This window comes from Xiphias gladius, chromosome 10, assembly GCF_016859285.1.
Source record: "Xiphias gladius isolate SHS-SW01 ecotype Sanya breed wild chromosome 10, ASM1685928v1, whole genome shotgun sequence".
Taxonomy (NCBI): Eukaryota; Metazoa; Chordata; class Actinopteri; order Istiophoriformes; family Xiphiidae; genus Xiphias; species Xiphias gladius.
Window position 1 is genome coordinate 4971470 of NC_053409.1, and position 14361 is coordinate 4985830.

General features: G+C 40.2%; 1 protein-coding gene across 2 annotated transcripts; it reads left to right on the forward strand.

Annotated features, from left to right (window-relative positions):
• The first annotated feature begins 457 nt into the window (after positions 1 to 457).
• Positions 458 to 13823, forward strand: iars2 (isoleucyl-tRNA synthetase 2, mitochondrial). Of its 2 annotated transcripts, none has more exons than XM_040137808.1 (23): positions 458 to 1396; positions 1731 to 1853; positions 2063 to 2216; positions 2299 to 2447; positions 2700 to 2749; positions 2842 to 2951; positions 3056 to 3143; positions 3846 to 3961; positions 4065 to 4234; positions 4646 to 4736; positions 4892 to 5043; positions 5247 to 5407; positions 5594 to 5696; positions 6980 to 7073; positions 9570 to 9678; positions 10208 to 10310; positions 10619 to 10741; positions 10848 to 10979; positions 11097 to 11203; positions 11309 to 11454; positions 11573 to 11763; positions 12098 to 12242; positions 13651 to 13796. In XM_040137808.1, the coding sequence occupies exons 1-23, from the start codon at positions 1130 to 1132 to the stop codon at positions 13794 to 13796; spliced, it is 3030 nt and encodes a 1009-aa protein (XP_039993742.1). In that variant the 5' UTR covers positions 458 to 1129. The 2 variants fall into 2 exon arrangements, with proteins under 2 accessions (XP_039993742.1, XP_039993741.1); XM_040137807.1 differs by having other exon boundaries at positions 1130 to 1396; positions 3053 to 3143; positions 13651 to 13823.
• The last annotated feature ends 538 nt before the right edge of the window (positions 13824 to 14361 follow it).

Here is a 14361-nt window from a genome sequence, read left to right on the forward strand (position 1 = left end):
GTAAAGTTTTTGGCTTGTAGAGTGCAGAGATGCTCTTTAAAATACAGATCACCAATTTACAGCTAAGACATCCTTTAATTTGAAATGAAGGCCACCTGTGACATTAGACATTGTTAGCCGGAGGGGAGAAAAAAAAAAAACAAAAAAAAAAACCAAAAACAGTTTTTTTCCCCCTTTTCGGAAAAAAGCTGAAGGTTAATAACGCCTTAAAAGTTCAAGACAAAACGAAATGATCGAATAGACTAACCTGAGATGTGAGATGGAAAGCCAGCAGGAGAACTCCAAGATATGCTATACACAACTTAGTCATCTTTGCGCCGAGAGTGAACAAAAGGCAGGTCTCACCGCTCTACTCAGACCTTCTGGTTAGAGAATAGGTGAATGGAAGAGGAGATGTAGCCGTGCCTTTTATACCCCGGTGACATCGTCAGCCACCCAGTGCCACCTGCTGTAGCCTGTGTCATGCTACATTCAGGTGCTGTCGGAAATAGCTGAATTTATTGAAAGTTAAGAGCGAGTGACCAACTCTAATATACAAAATCCAGTTTTCCCCTTCGCCTTTTAAGTTAGAGTTACACGAATCATTAAAATCGCCTTAAAATTGGCACGGGTCTGCCCACCGTAATTGTCATTGTAAGCGAGAGCAACATAATGATCTGCATAAGCTACACTCATCTACTCGTGTGTAGCGGTACATTAACGTGAAGTGTGAAGCTCTGACATTAGGTCGTTCAGGGTTTCTTTTAAACAATATTACATAATCAAAAGATATTTCGGAGGAAAAAGAACTAAAAACTAACACAGATTACATTATTTAAAAAACATGAAGGAGTATTACTCTATTAATAGTCATACCAGTATACTTCATACCAATATCTATATCCTCGAAGCATAATAATATTAGCGTCCTCAAGTGACCACTTAAACAGTAGTTAAAAATGCGACTGATTGGATTACGACCCAACTGTGTTTCCGTAGTTGTCCGCCCTATTATTTCTTCCGGAATAAACAGAGCACTCCAAGAAGGGCGCAACACAGCGACACGATAACATCGTCAAAGAAACAACCTCACAGTTTTCAGTTTTTGCGGTTCACCAGTTTTGTGGTCACAGAGCGACCTCACCTCTCCATGCTGCTGTGCCGGGTTTCGGCAGTAAGTCATACGCTAGCTAGATGGGGACGGAGGTCACACCGGGGAGGCGGCCTCTTCCACCGTGCTCTCTCCTTCAGCTCCAGCCGCTGTCATGGTGTCAGTTCAGAAGAAGGCAGTGCTCAGCCCTCAGAGACAGGTTCTGCTCAGGGACTGTACCGAGACACAGTGCTCCTTCCCCGGACTGAGTTCCCTATGAAACTGACCGGACAGAAGCTGCTGGAACGAGAACTTGAGATCCAGCAGGTACGACGACGGACAAAGGCTGACGACCGTCCTCTCAACAACTGTCAAATTAATTTTACCATGCTTGTTTTAATATCTACAACATTTGTTAATAGGTTATTACCCCCCCCCCCTTTTTTTTAAGAGAATCAGACATGAATCTGGGGTTTCAGACTACAGCTAATGTCACTTAACTGACTTATCACACCCTCTAGGTGTGTGTGTGTGTGTGCGCACTTATATTTTCATAACACAAAAAGATGACTATGCACCGTTACAGACAGCTCCTTAGTTATGATGCTGATGGTTTTTGTCATACCAAAAATATAAAATTCTCCTCTTATGTGTATTGCAGGAGTGTGGATTTGCAGAACTGTACTCCTGGCAGAGAGAGAGGAAGGCTAAGAAGGAGTTCTGCCTCCATGATGGACCCCCATATGCCAATGGAGATCCTCATGTAGGACACGCACTGAATAAGGTGTTTTATTTAAAGTGTTCTTTTCAAATCTCAGTTATTTCCTACTGATGTGGTACAACCGATAGTAATCATTGATTTGTAATTTGACTGCTGCTGAAAACTTCAGCATGATGTAGTTTCTGTTGTAAAAGTAAAAGCTTTCTGGTGGCACTGTGAGGTCAAACACTGCCAGAGTAATCATTCAGTTCATTGTATCTTGTTTGAAACAGATCTTAAAGGACATCCGTAACCGCTTTGAGATGCTGAGGGGGCGACAGGTCCACTACATCCCTGGTTGGGACTGCCATGGCCTGCCCATCGAGCTGAAGGCTCTCAGAGAGCTTCAGACCAGTGATCTCAGTCCACTACAGATCAGACAGAAAGGTTAAAAAGGACAGATAGTTGCTTGTACATGAGCAATATTAGATTTACAGCTGCTCTAATGTTTTGTTTCTATCTCATCTAGCGCGGGATTTTGCAGAGGGGGCCATAGCTCGTCAGAAGGCTGCTTTCCAGCGATGGGGGGTGATGGCTGACTGGGACCAGTGCTACCACACTTATGATGGGGCCTATGAGGCTGCTCAGCTGAAAGTCTTCCAGGAAATGCACAGCAAGGTGGACATTTATGTGCTATTCAGCCAATGTTTTTTGTCAAGCTTCATGTCCAGATTTAAAATGCTCAATATTAATTAACCTAAATAGTAACATAAGTAATTTACGTAACAATATAAAACGGACAGGGAACTACTGTCGTACGTAAAGAAATGGAACAGAAATAGACTTTTTCCTCTCAGTGGCTGTAGAAATGGATATTATCGGTATTGCTTTAGACAGTTTAATATTTTTTTCCACTGTGTTTTTCTTCAGGGGCTCATTTACCAGGACTACAAGCCGATTTTCTGGTCTCCTTCATCAAGGTACTTAGTTGCTTATTACATTTTAATTTTTCTATTCTATATCATCATTTAATAACCTCATGTAAGCTTTAATCCTGTCTCTGCCTCTCTAGAACGGCCTTAGCAGAGGCAGAGTTGGAATACAACCCTGAACATGTGAGCAGAGCCATTTATGCCACATTTCCCCTGATCACACTGCCACCTAAGATAGCTTCAGAAAATGGTAATACAAATACACACACATACCAGTAATTCAGAGCTTTTTGAAATATTATATTTATGACCTGGTGGGAATAATTGTGTGTGGGTGCATGTGTGCCTCAGCAGGTCTGGAAAGTGTCTCTGTGTTGGTGTGGACCACCCAGCCTTGGACTATTCCTGCCAACCAGGCTGTATGCTACATGCCCAATGCCCAGTAAGTGCTTGCACTAAAAGATAACATTTATACACTGGCCATTTTGGGACATCTCAGAGTCAGTTTGTGAAACTCTCAACTTTCATTAATCTAAGCTGTACTTTGTCAGGTTTAGGGAAACACTGATGTCCTTTGGCTGTCCTCAGCTCCTTTTTGTCAGTTTGAGCTTTACTTGTCAGACTCCACTGTTCACCGTAGGGCTGCAACTGATCTGCTAATTATTGTCTCAATTAATTGCTTACACAAAAAAATATCAGAAAATAATGAAAAATATCCATCACAGTTCCTCCTAAAATGTCTTGTCCAAAACCCAAAATATTTTCATAGAAGACCAAGAAAACCAGCAAATATTCACATTTGAGAAGCTGTAGTTTTTTGGCATTTTTCCTTAACAATGATTCAAACATTTAAACAATTATCAGAATAGTTGCATTACATTTACTGATGTCCTCACACCAGTGGCATTGATGGGTTTTCCTGAAACCAAAACCACATTTCCCATCCACCCTGGGTTGTTTTTCTGTGCCAAAGAGGACGTTGCAACATTGGTTCTTGCTCCTCTGGTTGTTGCTACAGTACATTTGTATTGAGCAATAGTAAGAACTGAGAAAATGTGGACTCACTTTCCAATATTCAAAATAAAAGCATAATCTTTAATTGCAGTGGAAGAACAGCATCCTCTTCTTGTTTTGTGCCATGCAGGTACTCAGTGGTGAAGAGGGTGGACAACTCTCAGCTACTCCTGGTGGCAACTGACCGCACAGCCAGCCTGGCAGCACTTCTGGGCACAGAGCTGGAGAGTGTAGCCACCTTCAAAGGTAATGCTCTCATTTACACATACAGACAAGCAACAGTCTTAAGGGTGTGTTTTGTCAGTTACAGACATAACCATGCAAATTTCCCCTGTATTTTTCCTACAAGGCTCCCAACTTGAAGGTTCGGTCTGCAAACACCCCACAATCCCTGACAAGGACGTGCCGCTCTTGCCGGCCAATCATGTGACTATGGCAAAAGGAACAGGATTGGTCCACACAGCACCAGCTCATGGCATGGAGGATTACAGTGTGGCTTCACAATTTAAACTGTCTGTGGTACGTTCTATCAGGTCAGGTGGCCATAAAATTTAGTGCTGAAATGATTAGTTGGTCAATAGAAAAGCTGTCAACGACAATTTTTTCAATTAAGTGTTTCAGTTATTTTTTGACAAGGAACAAAACATTTCTTTGTTCCAACTCTTCAAGTGTAAGGATTTGCTGCATTTCTTTTTTATCATAAGTTTTTTTTATTTTTTTTATTTCACCTTTTAGAGATTAAATTGATTTCATATAAGAGAGAATGTTATAAGTTTATTTGCCATATGTTTAAAAAATACATGATATGATGTTTGGTTAGGATGCTAGGGTCAGGTTAATCAATGCCAAATAAATAGGTTCTCTGTGGATAATTTGCGCTTGTTTTGGTTATGAATAGTTTGGTATAATTATGTTTTGCTTCTACCTCAGGAGTGTATGGTGGACGAGGACGGCAAGTTCACTGAGCTAGCTGGCCCTGAGCTACAGAATCTTTCTGTGTTGAGAGAAGGCACTGACAAAGGTACAGTGTAAATATGTGAAAAGACGACATAACACTCTCCCTTACCCCATGTGGATGTGTGACTGCTTGTAGTGTTTTTCATATATTTTTCATATTGCCTTTCCTGTATCAGTTTTTCCTCTTTCATGAGTTTATTTGTGAATCGTCTGTGTTAGTGATTTCCATGCTGAAGGAGTGTGGGGCTCTGGTGAAAGAGGAGCATTGTGTCCACAGCTACCCGTATGATTGGAGGACAAAGCAGCCTGTTGTCATCAGGCCCAGTAAGCAGTGGTTCATCAACACAGCATCACTCAAAGACAAAGCCAAGGTAAGCTGGATGGCCATATTATGGTTAAACTAGTTTTCATTGATTTCCCGTTAGCAGTAAGAAAAAGAAGTCTGTTCCTGGTGCAAAGAACGTGCTTTGTAATTTTGCAGGAGGTGGTGCAATGTATGTTTACAGGAAGGTACTCACTTCACATTTACAGTTTGTTTCCAAAGATAAAAAAGTCTGTATGTGTGGTTGTCCAGGAGGCGCTGCAGAAGGTATGTGTTTTGCCAGAGTCAGCGAAGGGTAGCCTTCTTGCCACTCTGGACAGACGGACGTACTGGTGCATCTCCAGACAGCGGAGCTGGGGCGTCCCAATCCCCGTCTTCTACCACAGAGAGACTGGAGAGGCTCTCATCAACAAGTAAGCTGATACACAACACACATGCAGAAAAACAGGCTTGTACACATCAATGGACACACACAAATACACACACACTTGATCTTTTAGAGAGATTACAGACAAACACAAAGTCTCACACAAACAAAGAGACACACACATACAAGTATGCTATACACTAAACATTCTTCCTGTCCCTGGCCTCTGCAGACACACAGTGTCCCACATAGCCAAGCTCTTCAAAGAAAAGGGCAGTGACTGTTGGTGGGAGCTTCCCATTGAGACTCTCCTGCCACCAGAGGTCCTGAAGAAGGTGAGTATAAGTGTGTTAGTGTGTATGTGAGGGAAAGAAAAGGTTGGATCGAGGTGTGGGTATCCCTCTCTGTTTTTGATGAATTCTATTTTGAAAACTTTTTCAACCTACAAAAGTAGAAAACTATTTACCTGCAGCTGCTTGATTTGAATTTTTTGGGAATATAAAAATATTGAAGATTGTGGTAATCAGGAACTTAAGCCGAAATATATTTGTATTGTCCTTGACAAACCACTCAAGTTGAACCTTGTATGTATGTACATATGGTATGCCTATTCATTATTTTTGATGAATTTTGTTTATTATACAAAATGCCAAAAGCAATTTAAAAAAAAAAGTCATTACAAGTTTATCAGAACACAATTGATGTATTAAATTACTTAATTTGACCAATACCAGAAAAAAACAAATCAAGGTATTAAAGTAAAACAGTATAAAACAGTGAAAAGCAATTCACAAGGCCCCAGCACACCAGAAAGTCAAATTGATCCACATGTCTTCACGGAATATTTGGTTCCAAAGGCATTATGATGTAGTGACTCTTCTGAGGGCTAAATGGTTAGCTACTGTATCTGGCATGCCAACTGCAAATATACTAACCAGCCAAGCCATACAGTCACATTAGCTCCCCAAGCTTCTCTCTGTTTTCTTTGTACTGTGCTGTTTACTCCCCTCTTTTTAACCCGCCCCCCCTTTTTTTATAACTGTCAGTTAGCAAACTTGTTAACTTGGTCGCTAACGGGACAAGAAATGTACACATTTTATTCATAAGATGTGTTTGAACCATTGGGTCTGTCTTGTAACTGTCTGAAAACCAGTCCTCTTTTGTGGGTAGAGCGAAGTTAAAGTGGCTGGTGCAAAACAGCTATTAGTATTATATGCTGGAGTAGCTGCAGTCCCATTGTAATAAAGTGATTTCACCAAAATATTTAGCCACTTTAAATGCTGCTGTGATCGGAACCTCGCAGCAATTGTTTAAAATAGTCCAAATTAATGAATCAACCAATTTACAGTTAGGTACGTAAGTATTTGGGCAGTGACACAATTTTAATTCCTGAGCAGTTAATGCAATACTTTCTTTAAACCCCTTGAATTGAAGCTACACATCTACACTTCAATCACATCTTGATGGCTTTGTTTCAAATCCATTATGGTGGTGTACAGAGGCTAATTACAAAAATTGTGTCATGTACCTAACTGTAGCTTTAAGCAATCAATTATCAAAACTTTGATCTGTGTTTTGAGCAATTAATTAACGTTCACCTGTGTATGTCTTTTATTAGAGTAAAGCAGGTCCAGTGACTGACTACATTCGTGGAGAAGACGTGCTGGACATCTGGTTTGACAGCGGAGCATCATGGGCTGCTGTACTAGAAGGTACATCTGAAATCTCTTCAATCTGTCCTGTTATGCAGATCATACTATATACAAACTGATTTTCTTAATGTTGTGGGAACCAGCATTGCGTATATACTGTAAATTCTGATGAATCCATATATAAGTTGTACTTCCTTCATTAATAATGGTAAATCCTGTTCAGTAAAAGCTGTGACTGGTGAAAACTATTGTCAATAGCTGCAAATGTTTTTTTTATCCAATTTTCATAATCTACAAGAAAGTGACCACTTGGATATAAGATTGTGCATTTATGTTGTACATTGATGAGGTAACGCCGCTCCTTTACACTTTTTTCTCCATTGACACTCATAAGGGATGTTCTAAGTGTAGCAGCAGTTAAGTCTCCGGCTCACTTCAATTACAGCCAGCTTTCATAATGCCTTTTAATCAAGTCTCCTTTAATTAGTCTTAAAGTAGAGAAAGCTCCTTAAACCTACCTTACATAGTCCACCATACAAATTAAGTTGCTTTGCAAAGTGTATTGTAAGCAAAAGCAGTAGTTTGCTGACCACAAGCCTGGATTAGAAGGCAGTGCAGACTCAGCATACCAGGGTCACCCTGCTAGGTGTTTTCCCCTCAACAGTATTAGAACTGCACACAATAAAATTGGTGAAGGAATTTTTAGTGCAGATATAAAACCAGAGATATTAATCTCAACCTAGTCTAGCTGGAGATTTTCAAATCATACATCATATGTATGGAGTTTCACCTGTGTTTCAGGAATTTACTTGTTTCAGATGTCTTTTTTTTGACTCAAAGAAGAAATTGTCTCACTTAACAAGTCAGATTGTCTAGTTCTAAGTCATGAACAGTTAATTTGAAATGAGTGGGGAGAGAGCTTCACCTACGTTCACCTGTTTTGTGGAATTTTGTAGACACAAGTGACATGGCTCAAGGGATGGCAATGTCAATCTGTCAGCTGGTCCATCCACCACTTTGGTCCTCTCTGAAATATCTCAACAGCTATTGGATTGATTGCCATGAGATTTGGTTCAGACATGCACGGTCCCTTCAGGAAGAACCTTAATCACTTTGGTGATCCCTTAACTTTTTTAATTTTTTTTTTTTTGTCCAGTGCTTTGGCTTACGAACGAGAACCTGCAAGACTAATGACCTTCCCCTTAACAGCTGTCCTAATTAACGTTAGCATGCTAACAGGCTAAACCAAGATGGTGAACATTGTAAACACTTTACCTGCTATCAGTATTTAGCTCAAAGCACGACTATGCTAAATTACAGCTTTACAGAGTCGTTAGCATGACTGTTGACTTTTAGTCTTCTTATAAAATAATTCATGATGGGGCAGATTCCCTCTAGACAATTTTACAGCAAGAATACTGCTCAAGGAGATTCCACTTGTTTTAAGAAATCAGACAGAATATGATACCAACTGACTTGCCAAAGCAGACATACTTTGCATTGTCTGTGTTTGGTTGTGTTTTCATTTCCAGAGGAGATGGAAGGAGATTCTGAGGAGCCTGAGTCACGTCTCAGCTGGCTCCCCGCTCCACTACGAAAACCTCTGGTCACAGGTTATTTGACCATACACCTACTGTGGCCAACACAGCAGCCTTTTATATTTGAATGTGTCTTCGGCCCTCTCTCTCTCTGTTTCTCAGACTTTTTACTCCTTGTGTCTCACTCTGCTCGTAATACCTCTTTGGCCTTCAAATGCTCTTGGATATGTTGTAATTATGAATTGGGAATGTTCTACAATACCAGTGTTAGTTAAGATGACAGTTACATGCCAAGTGAGCATCTGTCATCTTCAATCTACCACTGAATTACCCAGCACCTCTCTAGGGTCTGGTTACTGAAAACAGGTATTCTGTTCCAATTCAGCAAATTAAAACCAAATGCATTTGAATGTGCTTTAAGGATTATTTATAAGAATACCAAACGTGGAAGTAGGAGTATGAAAGGTACTCCTCAAATACAGCATGAATCTCAGTCCATCCTCTCCCCCTCTTTCTCTTTCCTTTGCATGGAGGATTTAGACAGAACATCTAGCTTGGGCGAACATTGTGGGAGTTTCTTTTTCCAGGGACAGCCCAAACTCTGCGCTTCTTCTTTGCTATTTTTATTTTTTTGATTACTTCAGCGTGGAGATGGACGAGGTTGAAAGCTGTGTATGCCTGTGATGCCATGGCTGCCCCACCTGTGTTAGAATGCTGTCTATACGAAACCTATAACATCCTTAGTTAAAGTAGATAAATCAGGCTGTTTTTGGCTACTTGGACAAGGCATGCTCACTGAGTCTTGACCAATGGTCACCTTTAAGCGGGGACATTGCACACATGATAAATTGTTTCAATTTTCACACTAACATTGGCTTGTCTCTCGTCTTTTCTAGACATTCTTCACACATGCTAACCATGTGTTTTACCCGTTTTTTTTGTGTGTGATGTGAGTGTAGAATAAATTGATTTTTGCCCCTTTTTGTCTGCCACCTGCCCTCCTCCACTCCTCCTCCAGAGTCAGACTCTAGGGCAGATGCATATGTGGAGGGAAAGGATCAGATTGGAGGCTGGTTTCAGTCGTCACTACTCACCAGTGTAGCAGTCAGGAACAAGGCACCTTACAAGTGAGTGTCCCATCCATTTGCTGTGATGTGCACGATGACCAGATTATTTTAAACTATTATGTATATCTACTGTGAATGTGTATCAGATACACAGACAAAAAATACATTCAATTGACCCAAACGTTGCCATATAAAAGACTGTAATTTAGTGGAAATGGATTTGTTAAGATCAATAAATGATGCTTGAAGGAGAAAAGCATCTGGTGGAAAGTGCTCTCACAAGCCCACAAAGAGTGTAATGCACTCTCACTTATTATCCACAAGCATATCAGTTCAGAGTTACTGAAATTGTTTGAGTAACAATTTAACGTAGTTTATTTAATATAAAGCTGAACTGCTTCTGCTTAATTGCAAGAAAAATACAATAAAGTCGCACAGATTTTAAGTTGGTGGTTCCTTGATGTTTAATTGACAGTTATGGTGCATGTGGCAATAAACAAACAATACATAAAAATACTGATTAAAACAATGTTTTTAAATGTATGTCTCATAAGTGTAATAATTATTTATAAATCTTGCATGTATATAGGTCTCTGGTGGTCCATGGCTTTGCTGTCAGTGAGAAGGGAGAGAAGATGTCCAAGTCTCTGGGCAATGTTGTGGATCCTGATATAGTCATTAATGGAGGGAAGGTGAGATAATGGGGGAGATGGTGAAATGAGAAGGTGGAATTAAATAACGTTTTAGGCTTCTGGGAAAGTCTCCTATTGTTTTCACTAGCTTTAGTTTTGTTCTTGAAAAAGTTGAAATTACAGCAATTCACTGTAGTCATTAAAAAAATGCAGCCTTTTACAGATTTTGCGGCTTTAATTTACAGAAACGTGCAGCAGAAGTATTGAGATACTTCCTCCTTGTCACTTAGAACGTCATTACTCAAAAACCTTTGTGTCTCCTACACAACCCCCATGTTTCTTTTTCTCGTGTCTTTTGTCTTTCTCAGGACCCAAGTATGCCTGCCTACGGGGCCGATGTGCTGCGTTGGTGGGTGGCAGAGTCGAACATCTTCTCTGAGGTCCAGATTGGGCCCACTGCACTCAACTCAGCCAGAGACAGCATCAGCAAGGTACCGGTGCAATAGGGAGTAATATTTAGTGTTTTTTTTTTTCTGAGTGGAACTCTGTTTTCACATTTCTTTGTTACCTCTCTGCCCTTCTGCATGTCTCTCCCAGTTAAGGAACACTCTTAAGTTCCTGCTCGGCAACCTGCATGGCTTCGACCCAGTTTCTCAGGCTGTGGACCCCAAAGAGATGCACTACATTGATCAGTACATGCTGCACCTGCTCCGTGAGTACGGCATGAAGGTGTGTACAAAAGTAGGGAAGTATAACTTGTTATTCTGTGTCCAAACAGTTAGGCTGGTGACTGGAATGAATGTAGTGGTGAACGCCGCTGAAGTTTGTGTGTGTCTGCATTTGCAGGTTACAGACGCCTACAGTGAGTTTGATGTCAGTAGGGTCATCCGTGTCCTTCAACCCTTCATCACCAGAGACCTCTCCAGTTTTTACTTCAGCATCATCAAAGACAGGTAAAAGTTTATCATAACATGAAAACCACAATTGGTTTTTCTGAGGTTATGTGCTGCCCGTGACTTTATGTTGTCTTTATAACCTCAGACCTGTCTTTATATCAGGTTGTACTGTGATCCAGAGAACTCGCTGGGCAGAAGATCATGTCAGACTGTTTTAGAGGAAGTTCTGGACGGAGTTACCAGATCCATAGCTCCCATCCTGCCACATCTAGCTGAAGAGGTCTATCTACATGCACCAGGACATGACAGTATGTGCCTGTTGCTTTGTGTTGTGTGACTTTTGTAGTTACTCCTTAGGTGTAGCCACGTAACTATGTTGCATTTGCTTTCTAACAAAAGTGTTCATAAACTGTTTTCTTTATGCAGAAGGGGAGACATTATTCAAAACTGGCTGGATAAAAAGCAGTTCTGTGTGGCGGCGACCAGGATTGGAGGAGGCAGTGGAAGGAGCGTGTGCCATCAGGGACTCCTTCCTGTCTTCTATTCCAGGCAAAAATGCTGCCCAGTATGACCTTACTATTGCCATTGAACCTGGTCTGCTGTTTGAACTTATGGAGGTAAGTTTAATTTCTTTAAATTGTTCTCAACCACACTATATAGGTATAAGATACAGTATATTCAGTACAAGTAAATGCAACAGTGAAGTTTAAAGTTTAATTTAAAATAATATGAAATGCGAGTGTAGTTATTACATTTCCAGGTGTCTCACTCCTTTTGAAAACAAATATGGGTATAGTACAGATTTGCACACATCAGATTTTAGTAGTTCCAGAGTACAAAAATATTATGATGCATATAGCATATAAAGGTACATGTTATTATTTTGTAAATCAATTTAAATGGACAATACAAACAAATACAAGCTCATATCCTTCCCGACTTCACTTCCAGTCTCTCCAAGAGGAGCCAACCTCCACCTCATCCCAGCTGGCTGAGCTGATGATGGCAGCGCGGGTCAACTTGACAAGTGAGCTGCCCCGCGACCTGCCCTCAGATGCCCTACTGAACCATGGCAATTTCCTCATCAACCTGGAGGGTGAGGAAGATCAGCACTAAGCTAGTACCATAATGACACAAATATTAATCAACCTGTCAAACACAGGTCTAACTAATAACATTACCAGTTACAATGGCCTGGGACTTTGCCTGCTAGTTTACTGGCATAGTATTGCTTTTAATTACACATGGGGCCTGTACCATGGAGCATAATTAGTGGGTTATCCAGTTTTCTTTGGGCTTAACTCAGGTTTTCTTGTATCATGAAGCTGGCTCACTATTAATCATGGTAGATCACCGTGGTAACGTGTGCTGCAGGATTAACTCGCTCTGCAGCAGGTTAACTTCAGAGAATCACGTCAAAACCTAACAACAGCCTGACTATTGACCAAGATCACTGGAAAAATTGAGTAATCATCCTGAGCGTGTTTCTGACAAGGATGAAAGTACTAACTTTGCAATAAAGCGGCAAGTAGTAAAGAGCAAATGAAAAAAATAATTTAAACATTTGCAGGTGGCATTGTTTGTTTCTCAGTAACTTTGGAAATTTTATTAAATATTCTGATTATACGAAATTGGTTAATTTGCATTTATTTCTTAAGATATTTTAAATTACTAAGTACTTAAATTTACAATAATGTCAATAATTTCAAAAAGGACTGTAATTGCACACACTGTTGCAAACATTGTTAATAATTTTAGTAAATTATAAATGCAACATTTTGGTCAGAGAGACCTTATCAGGTCTACCCCCTTATCAGGCCTTTTTTTGAACTTTTCCCCTCTGCTTTGGTAGCCTTAATTTCACAGTTTTAAGTGTTCACAATATTCATTCATATTCATAAGTTTGTTAACCACAACACAAAAAATTGCCAAAATGTCACTATTCTAGACAGCTGAACATATTGAAAATGCCAGCCATATTTTAAACAGTCTATGTACTAATTATTACAACTATTTATAGCATTATTTTTAATATTTGTAAATTCCTTTGTTTCAATCTTCATACTTTGTTTTAGTTGTGGTTATAGTGTTCATATTCACCTTGCTGAATATCACCTTTTTTCCACTTTTTCTACTGCAATAACCAAACTACAGATATCACCATTTCATCAAATGTCATATTAAATACACCACGCATGGTTCTGATTATGTTGCTTGTAATTAAGAACTCATTCACATGAAGACGCTGACTGATAAACGTAGTGTAAACTGAGCCAAGTAATAACCAGTTTTATGATAGGTGCTATTCTGGATCACTTATATTTGGCTCAGTGAAGTAAACTAACAAGGGCCAGACTTATTTGATCTCGTTTTGTGATACAGGCCCTTGTGCTTCTCTCGTTTCGACAAATCAAAATGCCGGCAATGTCTATACCCTTGTGAAAAAACATGAATAAATGATGACTTCCGACATGCTCAGTATGTGTGTGTCTCTGTCCTGTCAGGTGGTGTCATTCGTGAGGACAGTGCCTACAAAATAGCAGCGGTGCCCACTTCTACCCCCAGGTGCCATCGGTGCTGGCGCTATACAGCTCAGTCAGCAGACTGCCTGTGCCCACGCTGCCAGACAGTCATTTCACAAGCTCACTGACAGGCCAGACAACATCACCGTAACGACCGGCAAACATCACCAAGACTGTTTCGTTTCACTGCATTTGGTTGAAGTTGCCCTTGAGGGCTGAATAGCTTTTACTCTCCCTGCACACATCAGCTGAGAGATATAAAACTGATGCCAAATCAGCTATTGCCTCAGTCAGATTTTTCCTAATTGTTGACTATGTCACTGAAGAGAAACTGCAGCTTGGCAAAGGGTTAGCATCGGGAAAGCATACTGTTTCTAAATGTGCTTCAGGCTTCACTCTTTCAATCCAACTACACACTTTATTAGAACAGCATGAGGGAACTGTCAGAGAACTCTTAAAACCAAAATGTCCAAGCTAGTCCTAGTCACATGTCTGTGGCATGAATGTGCCGGTTATACATTTGCTCCTGTACCACCAAGTAATCTGATACAGAATTGGAAAGACTGTTTACATTTAGGAATTGAATACATTGACTTGATTTTCAGTCAAGAAATGATACCTTTCAGTTAATTTCATGTTGTTGTTTTTTTTCATTGTGTAAATGTATGGAAAAGGAATTCACTACAATGAGCG

Coding starts and splice junctions, on each gene's coding strand:
- iars2 (XM_040137807.1), top strand. CDS start 1,130: ATGCTGCTGTGCCGGGTTTCGGCAGTAAGTCATACGCTAGCTAGATGG. Junction 1,854..2,062: donor TAGGACACGCACTGAATAAG/GTGTTTTATTTA, acceptor TGTTTGAAACAG/ATCTTAAAGGACATCCGTAA. Junction 9,679..10,207: donor AGGAACAAGGCACCTTACAA/GTGAGTGTCCCA, acceptor GCATGTATATAG/GTCTCTGGTGGTCCATGGCT.